This window comes from Zootoca vivipara, chromosome 1, assembly GCF_963506605.1.
Source record: "Zootoca vivipara chromosome 1, rZooViv1.1, whole genome shotgun sequence".
NCBI classification, from domain to species: Eukaryota; Metazoa; Chordata; class Lepidosauria; order Squamata; family Lacertidae; genus Zootoca; species Zootoca vivipara.
In genome coordinates this window covers 55,171,038-55,195,816 of record NC_083276.1, presented here as the reverse complement: position 1 = coordinate 55,195,816, position 24,779 = coordinate 55,171,038, and the positions used below count along the sequence as shown (strand labels likewise).

At 41.9% G+C, this 24,779-nt stretch overlaps 1 protein-coding gene across 1 annotated transcript; it reads left to right on the top strand.

Annotated features, from left to right (window-relative positions):
- Window positions 1-19,287: 19,287 nt before the first annotated feature.
- LOC132592634 (uncharacterized) lies at window positions 19,288-23,441 on the top strand. Its single transcript, XM_060278629.1, has 2 exons — window positions 19,288-20,338; window positions 20,983-23,441. Exons 1-2 carry the CDS (start codon window positions 20,284-20,286, stop codon window positions 21,555-21,557), a joined length of 630 nt encoding a protein of 209 aa, XP_060134612.1. The 5' UTR covers window positions 19,288-20,283; the 3' UTR covers window positions 21,558-23,441.
- Window positions 23,442-24,779: the final 1,338 nt, after the last annotated feature.

Genomic DNA, 24,779 nt, shown 5'->3' with positions numbered 1-24,779 from the left:
GGTATTGTCAATATCTGAAAAAAGAAGAAGAGAGAATGAGAAGGTGAGCTGCAGGGTGATTAAATAAGTTACTGCTTGGCTGTGTGACCTTGAACATATCAGGTCACTGCTCTTCACCCTGTGTCACTGCCTGTCAATGGAAGTAATTCTCTGAGATAAATGGTGTGAGAACCACAACATGAAAAAGAATGGTAGAAAAGGCAATCAAAAGGCTAAATAAGATGTGACATTTGTTTTATATCTTCTCCTGGAGGGAGCAAGGCCATATAGCTCAGCACTCATCTAGAGTGGTAAACTTTCAGAGGTCTGGCTGCAAGTGCACATAAGCCTGTAAGGATGTCATTTCAAGCCAGCTCTTGCTCAGTGTTAACAACAGAGCAACAAGGAGGAATAGGTTGGAGACAGGGACCAGTTTCAGGATGAATTCATCAAGTGGTATCAGTCCTTCTGGAAAGCCTTTTGAAAAGTGAAGAGTTTAGGTGGGCTACAAAGAATCAATATCAAGTCAAAGGCCTTGGCTAACCTAGGGCACAGTCCACCTGGAAATACTGTATTCTTGCACCAGCTCTGTTGAAAGGTGCTAAGGAATTCTCATGCTAGCCACACCTCTTTTTCACTTCAACACAATGTTCCCCTGAGGTTTTGGCTCCAAAGGAAGATGGCATGTGATCTAGGCAGCAGCAAGAGCAGCACATGCATATCACAGGCCAGAAACCCCAAGCCTCCCCTCTCTGTTATCTAGCTGACCAACACTACTATCTTAACTACAGCTAGGTCAAAACAAACAAACAAACAAAAAAACTTAGTTGGTCTCTAAGGTGCTACTGGAAGGATTTTTTTATTTTGTTTTGACTGCACACGGCTACCTACCTACCCACCTACAGCTAGGTGAGGAAATTAGACTTTAAATGCAGTCTGTGGGACCTCTGACCTGCAGGCCAGATGCACCCCATGAGAGATCCCTATTTGGGCTTCCACCTGGCTCCAATGAGATGCTGTTTTCAAGTCTAACAGACTTGCAGGGGACATATTTGGTGGGCAAGTGTAGCTGAGTGGGGACTAGTTGCTCCTCCTCATGTGCAGCAGCAGTTAAGCTTGACAAAGACCTCCCATTGGCTTTGCTAAATGTTCAGACCAGCTGCATTACACAGAAACAAAAACAGCACATTGCTAGCATACTTCTACAGCATTTTTCAGTTTAGTCATGCATAACCATAATAGAGGTGCCATAGTTTATTATAAGAAGCATCATGATCCTTGACGGGATGCTATCATTTGTCTGTTATCATTTATCTCTTGGGATGTTGACAAGAAGAAATTGTGATGTGGCAAATGGCATAGATTTGCCAGTCTCTTTATTGTTTGCTTAAAGGCTTCCCAGGTTTGCACTGGCCAAATACTTTAGTTTTTATTTCATAAACGTGAGCCTAGGGTATCTATCTCCCATCTATCTGAAAGATATTTTGTTTCTGTATTTGCTTTGTGTGTTATCAAATCTTGAAATTTATATGAAAAGTTGCAAATATGCTGGGAAAATGTGCAAGGAAGCAGTCCATTTCTTCTTGTCTTGCAGACCCTATGAAAATCAGAAATGTAGGTTACAACTGTATACACAATTACCTGGGAGTAAGCAGCATTATAGGGCCATAGGTCCTATCAATGTCAGTGAAATTTGTTTTCATGTAATGATTCACGACTGGGAGGTTAATGCTTTTACACTGGGGGGTTGGAATTGGTTGACTTTGCAGAATAAAACGGCATTGCCCTCTAGCTTACACTACAAGTGTCACTCTTGGTGGATAGTCAATATAAACACTGTGGGATCTCAGACAGAAGTCCTTCACGGTCTTTTTTCTTGCGATCTCCTCATAGGGAAAGTTAACAATTTAACATGGAACATGGTATATGCATAACAAGCCATTATACTGTACTAGAAATAGAGAGGACACATCCACACTGCTCATTTAAAGCACATGACTTTCCACAAAGAATCCTGCAAACTGTAGTTTGTTAAGGGTGCTAAGAATTATAGTTTTGTAGTTCCCAGGATTCTTTGGGGGAAGCTGTGTGCTTTAAATGTGCCTTCTTTGGCACCCAGTATGTTTCCAAGCACAATTCAAAGTGTTGGTGCTGAACTTTAAAGCCCTAAATGGCCTTGGCCCAGTAAACCTGAAAGAGCGTCTCCACCCCCCATTGTTCAGCCTGAGGTCCTCCTCTGAGGATCTTCTGCTGGTTCCCTCACTGCGAGAAGTGAGGTTACAGGGAACCCGCCCTGCGGAACGCCCTCCCATCAGATGCCAAGGAAATAAACAACTATCTGACTTTTAGAAGACATCTGAAGGCAACCCTGTCTAGGGAAGTTATTAATGTTTGATGTTTTATCATGTTTTTAATATTTTGTTGGGAGCCACCCAGAGTGACTGGGGGATAAATAATAAATAAAATTATTATTATTATTATTATTATTACTGAAGTGTACATTTTTAGAGTCCATTCACATGTTAAAAGTCCCCAAGGAAGTCACTTTAAATTGCACTACATGGAAGCAATAAACAATTCCTGGAGTGGTTTCACAATCAATTCCTCTTCCCAGGGAACTCTGGGAATCGTAGCTCTGTGAGGGGAAGGGTGTGCGTGTCTCTTAATAACTCCCAGCACCCTTAATGAACTACAGTGCCCAGGATTCTTGGGGTATAGACATGACTATTAAAGTGGTATAACAGTGGTTTAAATGTAAGGCGAGGATGTGACCTGAGTGGTAAGATGCTGATGTGCAGCTGATCACTACAAATATCCAGAAACAAATATTTGCATTGGTGTGGTGCTGTGTGCTCGCAACAATGCAGTTCATTTTATTTATTTATCATGTATTCAGCACCGTCTATCAAGGGAGAGCTCCATATTTCTTTGCACCTGTGTGTGTACATATGTGTGTGTATGTTCATGCTAAGTATTGACTAGAGCAAAAAAACATCTGGAGGGATGCAGTAAGCCAAACCTGGTGGCTTCCAGATGTTTTGCACTACAACTCTCATCAGCTGCAGGCAGCATGGCCAATGGTCAGGGAAAAAGGGAGTTGTAGCAGCAAATATCTAAAGGTTAAGGGAGGCTGCATTACACATATAATGCTTGAAATTCTTTATATTAAAAAATAATCTCATCAATGACAATAGATTAAGGCTTCAACCCCATACCAAGTTACCTGGGAGTAAGCTCCTCAGCAGTAATATAAGAATGCACTCTTTATCTTTAGGAACACATCTTATTATTTATTTAAAATAGTGACTATCCACTCTTCATCCAGACAGACACCAGGGTGGGGCACATAACATAACATAACATAACATAACATAACATAACATAACATAACATAACATAACATAACATAACATAACATAACATAACATAACATAACATAACATAACATAACATAACATAACATAATATAGATTGATGCAATGACCAACAATAAAACGTATCAGATACAAATAAAAGGATGTTTAAAAAGACCAACGGAACAGGGAATGTATTGTTTTAGTTAAAAACAGCAAATGTAATGCCCTCCAGATGTCATTGGACTAACTCTTTTTGACTTAGCTAGCATGGCCAATGGTTATAGATGACGGCACCACCATTGACTACTGCTGAATCAAATCATCCTATTTGTAATATAATTGTTTTTCTCTGTAAACATGGCAAATTGGAGACAGATACTGCATAGCTGTAAAGTTCGCCTTTTTTAAAAGGGAAATTCCCTTATGCTGAATAGGCTTCCTCGTGAGAAAAGGGAAAACTTGACAGCTATGAGATACAGGGTGGGGAAACTGTGGCCCACATTAACATTAATGTGTTCAGTTCCCATCATCTCTGACCATTGGCCATGCTGGCTGGGGTAACTCCCTCGAAGTCCAGCAATATATGGAAGGCCACAGGTAACCTGTTAATCATCCCTCAACATCAATTCCCAGTTTTAGTTAAGCCTCCTCCACAAATGCGTGTATATACTTGTGTCCCATGTATACTGGGCATTTGATAACTCAATAGATAAAGAGCAGAAACACATCAGTTCTGAGTCTCTATTAGTCTGCCAGTGCCATCATTTGACACTCAAGATTCTTTGCTATGAACCAGCAAAGATGGGATACTTGCAGCACCTAATAAGTTGAGCGAGAGCCTGCAATGTGCATGTGAAAAAATAGAAAACAGCATGAGTAATGAAAAATGTGAAACCTTTAAGGAGTGAGGTGAGTGCCGTACAAAATTACTCCTTGCTTATCAAGAACTGGGAAGAAGGACAGAGAAGTGATTTACAATGAGCAGCCCTCCCACTCTCCTGCAAACAATCACCTGCAAACAATGACCTTTCAAAGTACTTAATTTGAAGCATGTACTAAAATTTGTGTTTTTTCCCTTCAGCTTTAGGACACTAGTTCTGTGGATATCTGCTCAGAAGTAAGTCCAGCTGAGTTCATTGGGAGTTACTCCCAGGTACATCTGTTTAAGACAATAGTCTGATTTATCTTAACTTTTAAAGTTTTGAAGCTACTGATGGAACTAAAACACACCTAAAGGGTATAAAAATAAGGGGAAACAACTCGTATACATTAAGGTTGGTAGTCAATGCTAGAGATATTGAAGTCGCTGGACTTTAATAACTTATCCAATTATTTTCATAGGTCTACTATGAATATGACTAACATAACATAAGGGTCTCTTAACTCTATTTTAGCAGATTATTTGTGTCCTGCAGTGGTTTTACAGAGCTGGATGTATGTAGATGTCACTAGGGCTGCCCGACTCAATAGTGCACAGGACTTCGGTGCCTTTAATTGCCCTGCTCTCTTTTGAGTCTGGAAACCTTAAAGAGAAACCAGCAGACCCTTTGTTTAATTTCCAAGCAAAGGGTCTGCTGGTTTCTCTTTAAGGTTTCCAGACTCAAAAGAGAGCAGGGCAATTAAAGGCACAGAAGTCCTGTCCACTATTGAGTCTGGCAACCCTAGATGTCACATGCCACAGAATTTTCCTGCACTGAACCACTACATGGCTGACATGCTTATGTGTGTCACCTTCTGCTATGTGGACAATGAATAAACAACATAGTCCTACTAATAATACATATAATCAGAGTTACCTTTAACCCCCCCCCCAAAAGTATTCAGTATTTGTTTTGTAAAACTTAAAAGATCCACTGTAGGCAATTCAGTATCCAAACGCTTTACAATCTGGTTTCTGTTCTACTCTAGCCTGCCTTGCCACCTATCTTAGTGCAGAAATGTGAATATATGATTTCTCAAGAAAGAAAAATTAAAGAAAGACAAATAAGCAAACCCCTTTGCATTGGGGTATATATGATATCATCGGGACCTACCTGGGCGATGGAGACTTTTGCTTCCTACTGATACGTTTGTATCAAAATAGGGATTCAAATGTCAACACATTTGGACGCTTCTTTGACTGCTTTGTGTCACAGAAAAGAGGCAGGCAGGGGAAACTGTTGGCTTAGCTTACAGATGTGCTTCTGTGTTCATTGATGTGACTAACTGACTGTGACCATTTCCCCCACTTCAGATGATACAAAAGGAAACCCAACACTAGCTTGCAGTTTTAACCCTTTCAGGCTCTACCAGCCCCGAATAATAACAGGAACTTGTTTTGTTTTAGGCTACAATGTGTGTGTGTATATAGAGTGCTTATATAGAAATGTAGCTTTCCTTTAATGTCAATGTGAAGGCCCAATGATTTGAAAAATTGTAGTGTCTTAGAGAAGGATCCCTATAATTCCTATTTTATGCTATGTAAGTATATATGTAATTTTCATGCTGCCTTGCCTCAATCTCATATAACAGGTGGTGGTGGGGAGGGAAATAAGAAGGGATAGAAATTCTGACATCTCCATTAATTATTTGCTAAGGTAGTTAAGAAAAGTTTGACCAGCCACCAAATTCTACCCATATCACAAAAGTGTGAAATAAAATATTTTGCCTACTGTTTTTCCACAGTACTGTTTTATATATCCCCCAGGACACGAGGGACTAGCTACATTATACTGCTAAAACAGAACCGATGCAGCTATGCAAAATATGGTTGTGTCCCATTTGACTACAGGCCATTGACAAGGACTGACTACCTTATTTTATAAAGAAGATTGCAGCTCAGCACCATGAATCATCTTATCCAAGGGCTGTTTCTCATATTGCACACAGGAAATTTGGTACCTTTGTTAGAAAGTTGAAGCCGACCACAGTAGTGATGTTCATACATACAACAGACACGTTAGCAAACACGTGTCTGCTGCATCCACACTTTTCCACCTTTGATGTACTCTTAAAAATCTTAGCTTTCATACCTAAAAATAAAAAATAAAAAAGTAATGTGTGAATTGTCCCTGAACTAGTTGTCTATTGCTGATAATGATACAGGAGGAACTGCCTGTACTCCAAAGGCAGGATCCTCCTGTTTTGAAGCAAATGGTGCTCTTCAGCGCTAGGAGAGCAGCAACAAATATCCCTACATCAAATGCAAGAAGATTGCAATGTAGCATCCTCTTCTGTTGTTTTTCAAAGATGCCAGATTGACAGGGGGAGAGTTCACCTAGGTGTAGGCCTAATCATCTTCTTTCTCTTGGTAATTTGTAAAGCTGAAAAGCAACTTAAGAAGCCACTTGGAATTCAAAACGGCGGAATTAAATTGGATACCGTAGCTGCGCAATCAAGAGCGATCTGTGAGGCTGATTGCAAGGTGGGCTTTAGTACCAAAAGCATGTACTACTACCACAATGCCCACAAAACACCTGTGCTGCTGCACCTGGCCACCTGTACCTACTTTCCCCCCTTTAATGGACTTTTATTTCGAAATAACATTAGACATAAAGATACAATATCACTAATCAAGGGGGGAAAGGAAACTCCCTGATTACGGTCCAAAGAACATAATGGGAAAGCTGGTGGAGCAATGAGAGTGAAACAGTCTAGGGCTGCTTTCTCAGACATGTCTACTTAGAAGTCCCAAAGAGTAACTGACTCTGAGTAGAACTTAGGAGGAAACAGGAGGGCCATCTCGCCCTCAGGATTGTGGGTGTCCGCTGCCACACACGGACGTGTGATGTCACAGACGGACACACCTGCACATAGTGCATGTGACATCACACAGCCAGCAGTCAGCGAGGAACCCTTTTCCGAGGTGAGGGACTCAGACTCAGAGGCAGAGAGAGTCTGCCTCCATGCCTGAGCCCCACTTCTTTGAAAAGGATCCCTCGCTGGCTGGCTGCGGAGGACAGAGCTGAACTGCTTCTCTCCCTGTGGGCCTTTTCCATTGACTTTGTGGGTGCTCAACCCCCACAATTTCCTGCTCCTAGGGGAGGAAAACAATGCAATGCATAGGATTGTAGCTGGATGTTCCCCCTCCAACTTTGAATGAATGAAAAGTCCCTGCTTCTTGATGCGGTGTTGATGAATTTCATCTATTTCAATGAAACGTCAAATGAAAATGACTTTCTCTGGATTGCACAACTGGTTGGAATCCCTGCTTACTCTTTATTATGGAAAGGGACTGTGCTGGTTGGACCACCATGCTTACAAGCCTGTGCGGAACTACTTTGTGCATATAAAGGTAAAGAGACCCCTGACCATTAGGTCCAGTCACGGACGACTCTGGGGTTGCAGCGCTCATCTCGTTTTACTAGCTGAGGGAGCCGGCGTGCAGCTTCCAGGTCATGTGGCCAGCATGACTAACCCGCTTCTGGCGAACCAGACCAGCACACGGAAACGCCATTTACCTTCCCAAGTATTTATCTACTTGCACTTTGACGTGCTTTCGAACTGCTAGATTGGCAGGAGCTGGGACCAAGCAACGGGAGCTCACCCCGTCACAGGGTTTCGAACCGCCGACCTTCTGATCGGCAAGCCCAAGAGGCTCAGTGGTTTAGACCACAGCGCCACCTGCGTTGTGCATATGTGAGAAATGTATGCATGGAACAACAATCCTCTGCCACATGAGTGTGTAAACTGGTCCTTTGCTCAAAAACAGATAACAACGGCATGTGTGCTGCTGCTTTAGCCTGTAAATCCAAGTGCTTATTTTGCTCTTTGCAGGTTGAGGGGAAAAACAACATGGGATATAAGAATCACAGTGTAATGTTCAAGTTCACCGTGCCTAATGGGAAGCCTGTTGGCAGGGCCACACTACATTTTTCATTGTTTAATGGAATTAATAACTGTGTAATTGAAAGCATGCTAATCCCCAGCTGACCTGCCTCCATGATTCAGCGGTGGCATTCCTCATTTGACTTAAACAGTGGGGAGGAAGATTCCCATTTGGGGAAGCATAAATTGATTCTGCACAATCTGCTGATGATCAGCAAAGCTTAATGAATGATAGCCTCAAGTAACCTCATTACAAATAACTTGGATGGATGAGCAAGAAAAATGCATATTTTTCAAAGGAAAAGAAAGTGGTTTCTGCTTCAATGAATCATTTTCGGAAACTTTATTTAGATCATCCAGTATGAGGAGAAGCAGTCCAATCTTTGGCATTCTCTACACCTAAGAAAATCTTCAGGATACGTTTTGTTATTAATGGTTGCTGGAATATTTTTATTATTATTATTAATGCGACTGTGCAGAAACCAGTGGTGCAATCCAGAGAAAGTCAAGTTCATTTGATGTTTCATTGAAATAGATGAAATTTAAATATACAAAAACCAAAAACCAAACCCAAACCCCAGGGCAAGATCCAGAACTTCGTGGCTGTGATCTTAAATGCACTTACCATAGAGTAAGTTCCCTTGGGAACAATGGGGCTTGCATGTACATGTGCACAGGCCTGGTGGATGTAGACAAGCCACAGAAATGCTCCTGATCTTTATCTCTGCAGTCCATGAAGTTAAGCAGAAAAAGAGGATTCGTTTGGGGTTTTGGTTTTTGACCATGGTTTTGCTGTTTTGGCCCACAGTTGCCAGAAAAGCAGGATACAAGCCTATTCTTCCTCTCCAACTGTTTATTCTAAAGCTCCATTGAATGGGCTTTGCACCCAGACCCATCCTGAATTGCTGGTTCCTACTTTTGGTCCAGAAGGCTCTGTCAGGGTATCATTTTATTTTATTTTATTATTTTCAGGGTAGGCAACACAACAGGCCAGGTATCGGCAATGAAGTGCCCTGCATTCCTCCTGTCAGTCAGTTGGTGGCCTGGCTTAAATTGGCAGAGACCATGCAGTGGTTGTGATGCCCCGAGATACAAGCTTTCCCTCTAAACACAGGTCACCCATCATAACAATGGGCATTGTTTTGCTAACGAGAATCATAAATGTTGGCATCCAAGAAACAGTTCAAGATATCATTTTTCAACAGCACAGTGCTCTTTCACATTCTCTAATGGGAGGTGATGTAGAAGGGCAAGACGTGGCAATTATTGCTTTGATTATTTATTATTGCGTGGATGCACATATGTTGCTTCTTTTTAAAAATGAGACTCTTTCATAAAGGTCTTATAGTGTACTCCAGCCTACCATGCAACGAATGGTGCTTAGAGTAATGACTGCAATAACGGAACGGTAATGAAAAATAAAACAACATTTCTTCCTCTTGAAAAACCACTAGAATTTGCATAAACCACTCTGATGGTCTGGTAAATGATTATCTGCACAGTCAGTCCCTAGAGAGATTTATATTAGCTATGTTTTTGTGAAAGCTAAAAAAAGAAAGGAAAAAATTTAGCGTCTTTTTTTAAAGAAAAGTTCAAAACAATGCTCTGTTTTTGCTATCAACATCACCACAGAGTAACATTGAAGAAAATAGACCTCTTTCTATTTTGGGGCTGCAAGCAAAGCTCTTCTTCCGTCTATTTTCAAAGCAAATTCAACCACTGTGCTTCAGTAGATAGGTGACTTAATTAAGATTAGGGCAGCTTTCCTCAACTGTATGTCCTCCAGATGTTCTTCCATCAGCCACAGACAGTGTGGGTGTGCTGCATGCGGAATGGGGCTGATGGGAGCTGCAGTCCAAAACATCTGGAGGGCACCAGGTTGAGGAAGGATAGACCAGGGGCACCTGTGTTCCATGTCCCACTCAGCGATCAGGCTCACTGGATGTCTGAGGGCCAATCTCCTAGACCAATATACCTCAAACTAATCCAAATGAAACAAAATAAACAATAAAAATAAAATTCCTTCCAGTAGCACCTTAGAGACCAACTAAGTTTGTCATAGGTATGAGCTTTCGTGTGCATGCACACTTCTTCAGATACCTGGTGCATGCACATGAAAGCTCATACCTATGACAAACTTAGTTGGTCTCTAAGGTGCTACTGGAAGGAATTTTATTTTTATTTTGTTTTGACTACGTCATACCAACATGGCTACCTACCTGTAGCTAATCCAAATGAGAGAAGCTTTAGAAAAAAAGCTAGGGTATGAGTCTGACTAAACTGCGGGAGGCAGTGGAAGACAGGAGTGCCTGGTGTGCTCTGGTCCATGGGGTCACAAAGAGTCGGACACGACTAAACAACAACAACAACAACAACGAGTCTAATAAACATATAAATGAATATTTCAGGAGGACAGCCATTTCCAATGTGTTTAATGAATTCCAATGGCTTCAAGTTACAAGAAAGGAGATTCCGACTATCCACCAGGAAGAAATTTCTGATGGTAAGAGCTGTTTGACCGTGGAACAGACTCCCTTGGAAGGTGGTGGATTTTGCTTCCTTGGAGGTTATTAAGCAGAGGCTGGTTGGCCACCTGTCATGGATGCTTTAGCTGAGATTCCTGCATAGCAAGGGTTTGGACTAGATGACCATAGGAGTCCCTTCCAACACTACAATTCTATGATTCAATGGATTCATTGATCCTTTATTGTTCCCACAGTTTAGGGAGTTCAGCATTATCTATCTGCATTGAGATCAGGAGCAGGGAGATGGACACAAGTTTTTACTGGGTGAGATCTTACACTGGAAGGTGGGAAGTTGCCTTATTTCATTTATTTATTTTTAATATATAATTTTTTTGAACAAGCAGATTCTTAAAATACATGCAATACCAGCAAACAAACATAGAAATTATTGAGAGTATACATACAAAAGAACAAAAAGAAAGCAAAAAAGAAAAAGAAAGGGGGGGGGAGAAAAGAAAAAAGAAAAGAAAAGAAAAGAAAAGAAAGAGGGAAAAGGTATGAATATAAAAAACATAGTAATATCTCATATTTCAGTCAGCAAAGAAAAGAAACTTCCGACTATACCCATTATACTAATTTTCAAATAAACTACCGGTATTATTTGCACAGTTACACAACGTTATTTTTCGTTAACTTAATTTAACTTTATCTAACATGTACTTCGTATTACAAGGCTCATTCAATATCTGCCAGAAAACTTTTACTATTGCAGTACCCTTTGAGAAGTTGCCTTATTTCAAGTCAGACCACTGGTCCATCTTATTCAGTATTGTCTACAGTGATTTTCAGTTGCTCTCTAGCATACCAAACATGGAGCATTCCTTGCCCTACCTGGAGATGCTGGAGATTCAAACTGTGACTATCCATGTAAAAAGCAGATGTTTGGCCTCTGTGCTCTGGCCCTTCCTCCAAAGACAAGAAACTTGACTGGCTAGATAATTATTAATATCTGTTATGATAGACTCTATTTTTAATAGCTTACAATAATGTCCATGTAAGTCCATAAATTGTGGCAATTGTGGGTCAAACTAAGTTTCGTGCTTTGCCCATCTGGGTACTAACGCCTCTTCTTGTGTAACCCAATTATCAAGCTATAGGAGCAGAATTCCATATTAAACAACTCATTGTGGAAGGATTGTTTCTTATAGTGCAAAGTGTGATCTCAGACCAACACTGCACTGACAAAAAGCCGTACATTGTCCGGGGGGGGGGGCAGCTAGAAGATTGTTGCAGTAAACTGAGGATATTAGCCAATGAGTGAATAGAAGGATGCAAACAACACACAAAAATGCAGAAATATCTCAGCAGGTTTGTAATCATCCAGCTGATTAAGGTACAATAACCAAAGCGATTGTGCGGGAGTAAGTCACCCATGGAAGTATGTGGCATTGAAATAACTGTCTTGTGGACTGCTCTGAAACATAACAAACTAATTTTTGAATATACTGGTGGCATTAAGGAGCACTCACACCCCAAGGTACATTTGATATGTATTTGTTTATTGATCAGCAGTGGTGGTCTTTTCATCATAAAAGTACCAGAGTTCAAGCATGCCTGGAAACCAAGATTTTTGGAAATACTCTATTACCTTAGAAATTCATATCTTAAAGATTTGTACATACAATGCCATTAAGTTGTTGGAAGACACAGCTGTGGCCTTTGACCCCAAAGCTAGACTACTGGTCGCAGGAGGGGTGAAGAATGCTGTCCCATCACTGGCCCTAAACTGACTCTACTGTTGACTTTGTGTTGAATTTTAGATTGCAGGAACTTGTCTTCTTGTGCAACTCTGTACATGTCTACTCAAAAGTAATCCCCACTAAGTTCAGTGAGGAAAGTGTGAATTAGGTAGTTTTGCTTTTGAATGCAAAGTGAATTGAATTTCCCCCCATCCCTCCTTGACAGACACACACTCTACATTGTAGGTTCACACTTAAACCATCTTAGGTGTATATCTGAAGAACAGGCATCCTTCTTAAGCCTCCTGAACCCTGTTAGATTGTGTGAATGTGTGAAGAGGCTCTCAGTGTCAAACAGGTCACCCACCTCTGTTCTAAAGCAATATCATAAATCAGAATACCTTCACTTGTGAGCCAAGTTCTGGTCTGCATTTGAGTGCTGTAGTCCAGCCTATCTCACTGGCAAGTGCTAAATAGATAGGTACTTTACATCATTCTTTGGAAATGACCATGTCAGGTTCATATTGCCCAACTGCATTCTATTAAGAGTAATGACCTCATCTTATTGCAGAAGCAATGTTTTCCAATTACACCACGTGGCATGCTCCACTGAGTGGCATTTAGTATCTCTCTTGTCCTTGTCCTTCAGGCAGAAGGAAGTGCCCGTCAGCCACAGGCACCGGAGCTAAGAAAGCTAGTGGGTGGAGAGAGAGAGAGAGAGAGAGAGAGAGAGAGAGAGAGAGAGAGAGAGAGAGAGATGATAGATGATAGAGAGAGAGAGCATCAACACTATCAGCTCTGTACCCATGGTGACATTTCCAGGAAAAGGTAACAATTTAGACTAGAATGATAAGTAAATAACTGGACCCTGTATAATGCCTGACCAAATCCCTTTCCAACTACATCAGCTAATGCTGGATGTAGCCCAGCTGATTTGCTTTTCTACAGTGATGTAGGCTTATTTGTGGGTGGGGCCTGCCTCCCGGCACTACTGTGCTGAATGGGGGACCAGGGGTGGCCAGACGCTCGGCACCCCGCTCTTCAAGCCAGTGTTGGCGCTCGACTCCAAATATAAGCCACACTTTAATTTTTCACAGTTGGAATTCGGGGGGAAAGTGCAGCATATTCGGGTCAATACGGTATATTTGCTGTCAAGTGAAAAGAAATGGCTGCAACAGCTTGGGGGGAGGACTATAGCTCATTGGTGAACACATATTTTCTTGTAGAAGGTCTCAGGTTCAATTCCAACATCTCAAGGCAGGGCCAGGAAAGATTCCTGCCTGGAATCCCTGGAGGGCCATGGCTAGTCAGTGGAGACAATAATACGCCAGATGGACCAGTAGTTTGATTCAGCATTAGGCAACTTCCTATGTCCCTAGGAAACGTTGTTTCTAAACAAATTACTCACTTTGTGCATATGATTTCTGCATCTGAAATACCCAAAGGCTTTGGTTCACATTATGAGCTAATGGCCTGCAAAAATTCCACTTTGGGTGCAGAGATTTTCAGAGCAATTTTTTTTGGCTTTTTAGCGTATCACATTACAGTTTCCTTCATTTTGCCTACACAAACTAGCCGTTCGGAGTTTAATGAAATATAGGTTTAAAAAGGGAAATGGGTGAGATTGTAGGTTTATTGGTAAGCAGGGGAAGAAGAGCTTTTCATTTCCACAATGGGACTTGGAATCCAACAACATCTCAAGGGTACCACTTTTTGTTGTTGTCTACCTCAACTAAAGTGGTACTGTGCTGGCAAACCTAAACGTTAACTCGTGGCTGGCTCATGTCCTCATTTCCCTCTCCATCTAGCACCAGGACTCTGAATCCTGGGTGTGAATGAATTATTCCTTATTGGATGTCCTTTCTCCATCCTTTCTGTGACCTATATCCATCTACCCTCTCCATCAAAGGCCCCTCTAGTCCAGCATCTTGTTCTCACAGTGGCCAACCAGATACTTAGGAAAACCTCCAGGGAGGACATGAGTATAATTCCCAGTAACTGGCATTCAGAAGCATACTACCTCTGATACTGGATGCAATACACAAGGCATATATCCCAGAGGCTATTGAAGATGCACAAGCCCCTTAGCATGTCTGAAACAGCCCCTGAATTTCCACTCCCTTCCCTTATTGGAGGTTGGAGGATGGATTCCCGGTTGGAGGACGGATGGCGGCTAACAGATTGAGGTTGAATCCTGACAAGACAGAAGTACTGTTTGTGGGGGACAGGAGGCGGGCAGGAGTGGAGGATTCCCTGTTCCTGAATGGGGTAACTGTGCCCCTGAAGGACCAGGTGCGCAGCCTGGGAGTCATTCTGGACTCACAGCTGTCCATGGAGGTGCAGGTCAATTCTGTGTCCAGGGCAGCTGTCTATCTGCTCCATCTGGTATGCAGGCTTAGACCCTACCTGCCTGCAGACTGTCTCGCTAGAGTGGTGCATGCTCTAGTTACTACTGCAATGTGCTCTACGTGGGGCTACCTTTGAAGGTGACCTGGAAACTACAACTAATCTAGAATGCGGCAGCTAGACTGGTGACTGGGAGCAGCCGCTGAGACCATATAACACCGGTCTTGAAAGATCTACATTGGCTCCCAGTACGTTTCCGAGCACAGTTCAAAGTGTTGGTGCTGACCTTTAAAGCCTTAAATGGCCTCGGTCCAGTATACCTGAAGGAGCGTCTCCACCTCCATCGTTCTGCCCGGACACTGAGATCCAGCGCCAAGGGCCTTCTGGCGGTTCCCTCAGGGAACCAGGCAGAGGGCCTTCTCGGTAGTGGCGCCCGCCCTGTGGAACGCCCTCCCATCAGATGTCAAAGAGAAAAACAGCTACCAGATTTTTAGAAGACATCTGAAGGCAGCCCTGTTTTGGGAGGCTTTTAATGTTTAATAGATTATTTTATTTTCTTTTCTTTTGGAAGACGCCCAGAGTGGCTGGGGAAACCCAGCCAGATGGGCAGGGTATAAATAATAAATTTATTATTATTATTATTATTATTATTATTATTATTATTAGACTGGTTTGGTGACCAGAAGTCTGCTTCCCAGTTCTGACATGGCTTGCTTGTGGTCAGCTAAGCTATTCCTCAATACCAATTCCAACAAAGTCAACCTGTGTGTGCAAGCACTCCTGCTTGCACAACACACCTCCCCCTCCCCCTCCTCCTCCTGTTCCCCACACCAAATCTGCTCCAGGGGGCTGGAGGGAAGCCCAGAATAGGTTTGGAGGGGGGAGGAGAGTGGGGTGAATTTCCACTGTTCCAAGCCTATGTCATGGACTGAATGCGAGTCATTGCCTACAACCCTATGGTTCTAGTCTGAGTAAAAGTTGGAAACAACCCCAATGACACTGCTTTTTCGTGTTTATGTGCAACTGCTCACTGACCCTATGACCCTTGGTTGGGGTTATCTCCTCTGTGCCAGGAGAAAGAACTTGGGTGGTACAGAGAAAATCACTCCAACCACATGTTGAGCAGCTGCACCAAAATGCATTGGGATGGACTATGCAAAAATGGCACAACTACGGTAACAGGAATAATTAGGAACCAGGAAGACAAAAATTTCAATAAGGAATGGGGGAAATGTATAATTTACCTAAAAAAACATAATTGTGAACAATTAAAAGTATTAGTAGGATTGGAATGACGCTTGTAGTTAAAAGTTGGACTGTGGTTTGATTGGAGATTTAATAGAATTTAATAGAATTAACAAAGAAGATGCAGGAGAAAAAGTTCAAATAAGGACCCACAAAAGGGGAGGAAGGAAACCCAGGGGAACTTATGGAAATTGTTTTATTTGTTTGCTTGATGATTGCTTGTAAATCTGAAAATTTAAATAAAGGTGTGTTTGTGTGTGTGTGTGTGTGTGTGTGTGTGTGTGTGTGTGTTGGGATGCACTAGCCACTGCTTATTTGTCACCTTGCACCCATAACATGTACATAGGCAGATACTATGCTTTAGAGTGATTTAGGGGTATCACCGAGACTACCATAACTTGAGTGGTTGCTGTCTAACTGTCAGGCAGCTTGTATTTCCTTTCAGTGGGGGAAGCCTGTACAGTATTCTTTGATCTTATGGTTATTTTCGATAGCTGTGGTACGGTCTTCTGCTGTTGCGTTCCTTGTGAATTTTGTGCTTTTATGCTTTATGCTGTGCGCTTTTATACTTTATGTTTTTACCGTATGTTTATATGGACTTATAGCCGCAATAAACTTTGAAACCGATCTTTGATTTGAATTGATAGGAGTGCAACTCTGTGTCACCATATCTAAGAAACCGAAGTTTTTGTATGCCAGTTCAGCCCTTTGATGCTTTTGTTTTGCACAAGCTGTTTTAGTTAAAAACAAAACAGGAAGCTGGAAACTGACTGACTAGTCTTGTGCTTCCAGGTGGCATTCAGCTGGCATCTGCTGTGCTGTTTAGGTCAGCGTCATTTAATTCCCCAGTGAAGGCTGAGCGGTGTTTTTAGTTCACAGTCCATTTGGCAATATCTATTTGCTTCCTATTATTCGTTAATCATGCTGGGGACTGGGAGGTGGCAGAGAGCAGCGAATCAAACCTTAAACTTCTCGGTATAAGTGGCCATGAAGGCACTGTACAAATGTGAGTTTAATGGCACAGAGTACAGCCGAAAATAACGCAAGGCATGGCAATAAATTTACTTTAATTTAAAAAATGGGCCAATAGGATGGTGCTATCCTCCAGAGAAATTTGTAGAAGGCCTCGTATGAGTGCATTTGCCAATAAAAGCAACTAGGCAGTTCAATAAAACTAATTAAATTAATCTGTCATCCCCAGGGAATTTAAGCAGGGCATGAAATAAGGAAACAGCTTCAGTTCACACACACACACACACACACACACACACACACACACACACACACACAGAGAGAGAGAGAGAGAGAGAGAGAGAGAGATGTATTTCATTGGATCATTGGAAAGAATCTGTCAGGAGAAAATGAAGGTTTGCATTTTCTACTGGTCATAAATTTAGTAACCATCTTGATGTAATCTCCTTTCCTCATTATATAAAAATCAAGTAAAAGTTTGAGATATGAAATGAAAATCAGTGTTACAGTACCAAACCAGAGTCAGGATTTGGAAGGCCTCTGGGGAAAAGACCATAAATGGGCAGTCATAACCAGCAGAACAGGAAGGGCCAGAAACTGCAGTTGTCCAAGAATCCAAGCCACATAACAAACTTTATTTATTTATTTCAAGCCAGCATCTCTCAACCCGGCATCAACATTCGCCATTCTACTGCTGGTCTTTAGTGCTGGTTAAGACTAATGTGAAAGGAAATTTAGTTTGCTTATGATGCCTATTTATGAAAGTTTTGTTTAGGTTCTATGGAAGAGGAACAGGACAGGTGACTGTGTTAATACTGGAAGCACTGGGTAGTTTTTCTGCCTTTTGCATAATAAAGTTAGGAGGAAGCTGGGATCACACCATAGCAGAAAATAATTGTGATGACTGCAGTTGCAATATAATTTTTATGAACTTAGAATGTTCACCCAGATCTTATATGGAAGTAGGAACATACATGGAAGAACCATATTGTATATGGAATAAAGTCCCACTGGATTCAATGGGTCTTGTTCCAAGAGAGTGCATATTGGATTGCAGCCTTAGTAAAAGTAACTGATGCTCATCTAGTCTTTCCCATACTTTTCTCACACCTACCATACACAGAAATGCTTCCAATGATTAACCCACATTGCAGAAATGATAATGTGCTACAAAGAGACAGAGGAACCCTGCTCATCTGTGGATCTGAATGCATGGAGACGAAGAGTGTGAACATGGTTACTGCCTCTATCCTGATCTCTGTGTGTTCATCAGAACATAGATTCTGCATGTACAAATGTATGCATGTAGGTTCTGTATGGGTGAACAGGAGATCTGCAAAATGCATGATCCTTGCTTGAGTAACAAAATCCCAGAAAGAAATGACTATGGCCATGTGAATAGGATTAATGCACAAACAAGATATTCTACATTAGAAGTGCTAGTGTAATTTATTGTGTAGCTTACTGTTGTCTACAATAAAATTAGTGATCAGGTCTTGGGGAGAAGAAAGATGAGTTCTGACATGAGTCAACAGTGTGATGCAGCAGCAAAAAAAGCTAATGCTATTCTAGGCTGCATCACCAGAAGTATAGTGTCCAGTTCAAGAGAAATAATAGTCCTATTCTATTCTGCCTTTGTCAGACTACACCTGGAATACTGTGTCCAGTTCTGGAACTCACAATTTAAGAAGGATGTTGACAAGCTGGAACATATCAGAGGAGGGCAACCAAGATGATCAAGTCTGGATATATGAGGAATGGTTGAGGGAGTTGGGTATGTTTAGCATGGAAAAGAGGAGACTGAGAGGAGATATCATAACCATCTTCAAATATCTAAAGGACTAGCAAGCTTGTTTTCTCCTGAAAAGGTAGGAGCCAAACCAATGGATTCAAGTCACAATTCTGACTAAACATCAGGAAGAATTTTATGATGCAATGGAATGGACTCTTCTTCATTGGATGTTTTTAATCAGAGGCTGGATGGCCATCTGCCATGGATGCTTTAGTCAAGATTCCTGCATCTAGGCAGTGGCCTAGATGACGTAAATGGTCCCTTCCTATTCTACAGTCCTGCGATTCTATGATTAATATCTTTATCAAATAAGTGTTTTGTTGTCATTTTTGTCACCTAATCCTTGGTGTATGTTATTTATCTGGAAAATGTAAGATTTTGCCCCTCCCATGCAGAAATAGCAATTGTCAGATGAGCAGAAGCTTGTGATGAAACTGAGGGGGTGTGTGTGTCCAAATATAGAAGGTAAGCAACAAATACTATTGCTGAACCATGGAAGAATCATATTTTTCTCTTATACGGCCAGATGAGCAAGGAGTGGCACAAACAGGAAACATTGTGTTGGATCCAGACTTAGTCATGCTTAAGGTAGCTGCATTGAAATCACTGGCTCTTATGTTAGCTACTCCTAGTACTCTAAGCACGACCAGCTCATTACTTTGCTGTTTTCTAGCTTGAGAATATAGATGAACAACAAAAAAAGACTTGTAATGTATTGGATTTATTCTAAGATAAAATACAAGGGCAAATTCGGAGATATCTAAAACCCTTTCTTACACCCTAAGAAGAGAGTGCTTTAAACTGAGAACAACTGTGACAGTGTAACACTCTGTCTTGTGGCATTGTAAACACACACTTATTGACAGAAGGAATTAGTACACCCCAGCCCCCTGGTAGTTGGGGTACAAATGCCTTCCAAATATTGGGCTCAGATAGTAATCTATGGTTAGTTCAGATGTGAGATGCAACCCTGTACATAATTAGGCTACTTAAATTTCAGTGGGTTTCAACAGTCTGTGTGCAGGATTAGAGCCTTACATTTTAACGTAGAGAAGTGAATAATGTCAAATGCTTCTTTTCAGTCACATCCTATATTTTTAATTTTACAAAACTCCGAGTGAGTATACAAGAATCAGAATACAGGCTGTCTTCTTTTATGTGGTTTTCATTATTTAATGGGCAAATGTGATAAGGGAGTAAGGAGCTCAGTCTGTGGCAACATTTGCAATATCCGAGGCTCCAAAATGAATCCTTGACGTTGCTCTAATCCACTTCAAATGTGCAAACCTAAAGTTCTATCCTCCCTGCAAAACACTGACAGACTGGAGGCACCCAAAATATTCTGGAGCTGGGGGACTTTATGGGCTAGTTCATTATGTTATATGCCTCCTTGGATAAAAGGAGGTTTGTTAATACTACCTTTTAAAATGGATATTTGAATCAATCTTTTCACAGCGCTCACTACTCTGCCATACACAGATTTGAAGATGAAGGCTTAAAGAAACCTCACACAAGCAGGAATTCTGATACTGCCTTGTGCTGGGTTGTTGATGAATGACCCCCATTAACTTTTGAAATCAGGGATGGAACAGGTGAAGATGGAAGACCACAAAGGAGTTTCAGCAAAAAGATGGACAGGTAAAGGGGCAGACTGGCTATGTCAGGTTGGATGTGTTTTTGGAAGAAAGGCATCTTGCTGGCTGAAACACAGTTCTGAGTGACACTTGATTATGAGGCATGGTACATACATTCCTCGGAGACTCTCACCTTTTTTGGAGCCTTGAGGGTTGGGGAGGTGGTAGCGGAGGTACAACCAAATGGTACCTCCTGTGGCCTTCTTTTAAGTGACATTCAATTATCCAGTTCTGAGTTAATAGTGTGTATTCAGAGGTAAAAAACGGGCCAGATTGGCAAGGGTGCTCTGATTAAACTTGCTGCTTCCAAATATCAGGGTCCATGCTCAGTAAAGGACATCAGGCGGTACCTGTATCAGAGACCTTCTGGCCCTTTACTCATACACAAGGATGGTTCCCAGTTGATGAGACATCAGTTCATGCATGTCTTACGCAAGGCGATTGATGCCTGCAGTTTCCCTGCCAAGGAATATGCTGCCCACTCTTTCAGGATTGGGGCTGCCACCATAGCCACCCATTTAGGCCTCCCGACAGACAGAATCAAGGAACTGGGCCACTGGAAGTCGAATGCATATAAAGGGTACATACGGAGGAATTAAAAAAAAAATAGCAACCACTTACCTGTCTTTTTGTTTTCTTATTTCTCAGCTTCTTCTAACGTTCAAGTTTGGATCTGTGGTCACTGTATCGTCCACTGGGCCCATGTGCGAGCCAGCAATTGTGGCATGGGCAACAACCTTGGTTTGCCTGCAGGTGTTTGTATTTCCTGGATTTCAAGATGTGGTATGCGTTGGGAAGAGTTAATGCCAGTTGTGAAAGCTAAAGCAGGATCTTTTGGTCCTCCCGACATCCTGATTATTCAGCTGGGGGAGAATGATTTGGCCTTCAGGAAAAGCTTGGACTTCTTATTGAACATAAAGAAGGACTTTGATGAACTTGCTGCTTTATTTCCCATGATAGCCTTGTTTTGGTCCTCCCTTCTGAAGAGAAGAGTTTGGCACGGCAGTCATAGCCCTGTGGCCATCGACAAATCCAGGAAACTCTTGAATTGTGTGGTGGCTCGCAAACTGCCTTTTATGAATGGCCATGTGATTGAGCACCCTGACAATAGATTCAGTGAGGTGGCTCTGTTTCATGACAATGGCGTTCATCTTTCCGATCAAGGAAATGATGTGTGGTTGGCTGATATCACCCAAAGCATTAGGGATTGGTTGCAGCTGTGAGGGTATTGCCAGCGAACCTCTTTTGGCTCGAGTGGTGGTTAGGCATTGGAATATGTGTAGTGTGTTGGAGGGCAGGTTGTGGCCATCACCTACCCCTCCTCTTTTTGGGTATTACATTAAAGGGATCCAGCGGTCGTGGATCCTGTCCGATGCCCTGCTGGTGGCTAAGGCCATGGCACGACCCCTGGTGACGTCAGGGGGAGCTTCCAGTTGTATTTGCATCAACAAGCTCCTCCCACTGGTTGTTAACCCTCAAATGACTCCCCGCTGAGCGGGGTGGAGTCAAACATAAATTGTTTTATCCAATGCCTAAGCCAATACCACTCACATGCTGTAACCAATACAGTTGTGGCCTTATTTTGCCCATTAACCTTAAATACACGTGTCCTTGTGTCTTATTTAACTCTATGCGGGTGGCAGGTTCTCGACTCGCAAAGGCATCTTGCTGGCTGAAACACAGTTCTGAGTGACACTTGATTATGAGGCATGGTACATACATTCCTTAGAGACACAAATCTACTTTATACAATCCCTTCCATCCTGTTATCACTTTGTTAGCTGCCTTGAGATACTGGCAGCAGAAATTCAGAGCTGTAAAACTGAACGTGTTTGGGGGGGGGAGTGTTTTCCAGCTGAATGATCTCACATCACTGAAACCTTTCTCCTCGGCTACTTTTCTTTTCTTTTCTTGATCTTGTGTCCTCTGTTTGGGGCCTGCTTTGTCCCATGTTCTAAAGGCTAGTACTGTGCATTTGGCGCTTGGCAAGTTGAATGCTACAGCTGCGAATAATGAGTCAATTATCACCTAGCCAGGGGGAAGGTAGGACAATTCCCTTTGCTAGCTGCACTGAGGTGATTTTCTCCCCCTCGCCATCTCCTTCAATATGAAGGACAAAAATACACAAATTGGCATTCAAAATACAGATAGAATACTTTAGCAAAAAAAAAAAAAGTGCTCCAGAAGTATTTTTTAAAATACTTTGATTGAGGGTGTGTTATAAAATTATTTAGGATAAAACCCTGCAGGATGTGTCTTGCACCACCTGCATATATTTTGTTGAAGTCAACCTAGGAGGCTATTTTACCATTATCTCCAGTGTGGAAGCCATTTTGAGCAGGTGGCTGTGATTAGGACAGCGGCCAAAGAACCGTACACTGGTCCAAATGAATTCTATGCTATTATTATTTATTATATATTTATTTATAGACCACCTTTCTTCTTGACAGGGACTCAGGGTGGCTTGCAGATAAACATAGAGTCCTGCTGAATCTATGAAAGGGCCTATCTAGTCCATCGTTCTGTTCTCACAATGGCCGACTAAATATCCATGAGAAACCACAATCTGAATGCAACTGTGCTCTCCTAATCTGTGGTTTCCAGAAACTAGTATTCAGAGGCATAGCGCCTCTGACAGTGGAGGTTATATAAACCGTAAGAATTGTGGTTAAACTCTGAAAATTCAGGTTACAGGTAGGTAGCCGTGTTGGTCTGGATCGAAGTAAAATAAAAATAAAAATAAAAAAATAAAAAAATTCCTTCAGTAGCACCTTAAAGACCAACTAAGTCAAAATAAAATAAAATTAATATTTTTATTACCAAAATAAAAACTTAGTTGGTCTGAAAATTCAGTGCCTGAACGAAAATTGTTGACAGCCTCTTGATTTTGATTTTTCTTCCATTTCACTCTATCCGTTTGCCTAGCTGTTTATACATGCTAAGTATAATGGGAATGGTTATCTAAAGAGTGAAAGGCAGGTCTTTAATATTTTAAAGGCTTATTTCCTTTTATTTTTCAGTAAAAACCTTCATATTCTGGCAAGCTTAAAGTTACAGTGCTGAATGGGAATTGACAAACATGGTTCCCCTCCCCGAGAAACTATTAAACAGACAAAGGAAATATTACATTAATAATAAAGGGTTTTAATGAGATACGTTGTGCTACACACCTTATTTTGCTTGGAAGAGATTTCTCTCTCTCTAACATGATGCAATTTCTTTTTGTGTGTTGTAGACGAGATAATGAAAAGTCAAGTACCTCAAAATGGATTCCTTTGGAAGCCAGGGGGAGGGGGAGAGCATTTTCTATGCTTGAGTTATCAAACAGAAATAAACAGAATGTTTCTCCTATGAGATACCAAGAACTATCAGTGTGTTCCCCAACACAGCCTCTGGATGAAAAACCGGAAGCAAGACAAACATTAGATTATAGGGGGAGAACTATGAAGCTGTATGTACAGAAAAGGAGGGATTCATGGTTTTAGACTATGGCATCAGCTTGAGGGTGATGTTCCCTTCCAGGGAATGTCAGAGGGTGGTGGGAATCAGCGTCCCATAGGCAGAAGTGGGCAGAGAAACATATTCAAATGTTTACCTTTGTACCATTAGCTAGTTTCTATATGCATTTACACACTGCATCCAAGAAGGCAAGAAGCACCACCGGTGTCTGCAGATGCATTCTGGGCAGCCAAAAGCATTCAAGGAAGACAGAAAGCAGGGTTGTTGAGGGGTGTGGCCTGCCAAGAGTCTTGAGGGCCAGATAGAGAAGTCTTGAGGGCCTCATGCCCCACCCAGGCTTAAGGTTCTCCTGGACTAGGGGAAGTAGACGGTGTCACCATGGAATGTGGAGGAAGACTGAAGAGGAGAAATGAATTGTGTTTGGGCATGTGTAAAGGTCAAAGTTCTTTCCCTCAGACAAAATGCATAGCTGCCAGGGTGGCCAGTTATGCATTTCCAAGAAAGGAACACAGATTTGCATATGCCAATGCATATGTATACATCCATATTTGAAATAATTACTATAGTCTAAAAAGAATTGAAATAGAAATGCAATGCATCTCAGCATACAATAATAGAATCATAGACTCTTCAAGTTGGAGGGGACACCAAGGGTCATCTAGTCCAACCCCCTGCAATACAGGAATCTCAGCTAAAGCATCCAAGACGGATGGACATCCAACCTCCAGCTTCAAAACCTCCAAGGAAGCAGAGCCCACAACCTCCCGAGGGAGAATGTTGCACTGTCTCCCTCGGGAGGAACATAGCGAGGAACAATATTAAGACCAGATGGCCTGCTCAGTCTGCTGCCCAGATGCTAACCGTGGATGTGCAGCTTCAAAGGTCTTCTGTCTTGCGCTTCTTTGTCTTCAAATCAGGCTTGGGGAGCTCTTCAAATAGAGGGCCCCTTCTGTTGCTGTGATGGACAGAATGGCATGGGCTGACAT

What these genes read in the sequence shown, in the direction of transcription:
- LOC132592634 (XM_060278629.1), top strand. Translation starts at nt 20,284, where the DNA reads ATGGAACAGGTGAAGATGGAAGACCACAAAGGAGTTTCAGCAAAAAGA. An exon ending in TTCAGCAAAAAGATGGACAG is followed by an intron (nt 20,339 to 20,982) that starts GTAAAGGGGCAG and finishes CTTATTTCTCAG; the next exon opens with CTTCTTCTAACGTTCAAGTT.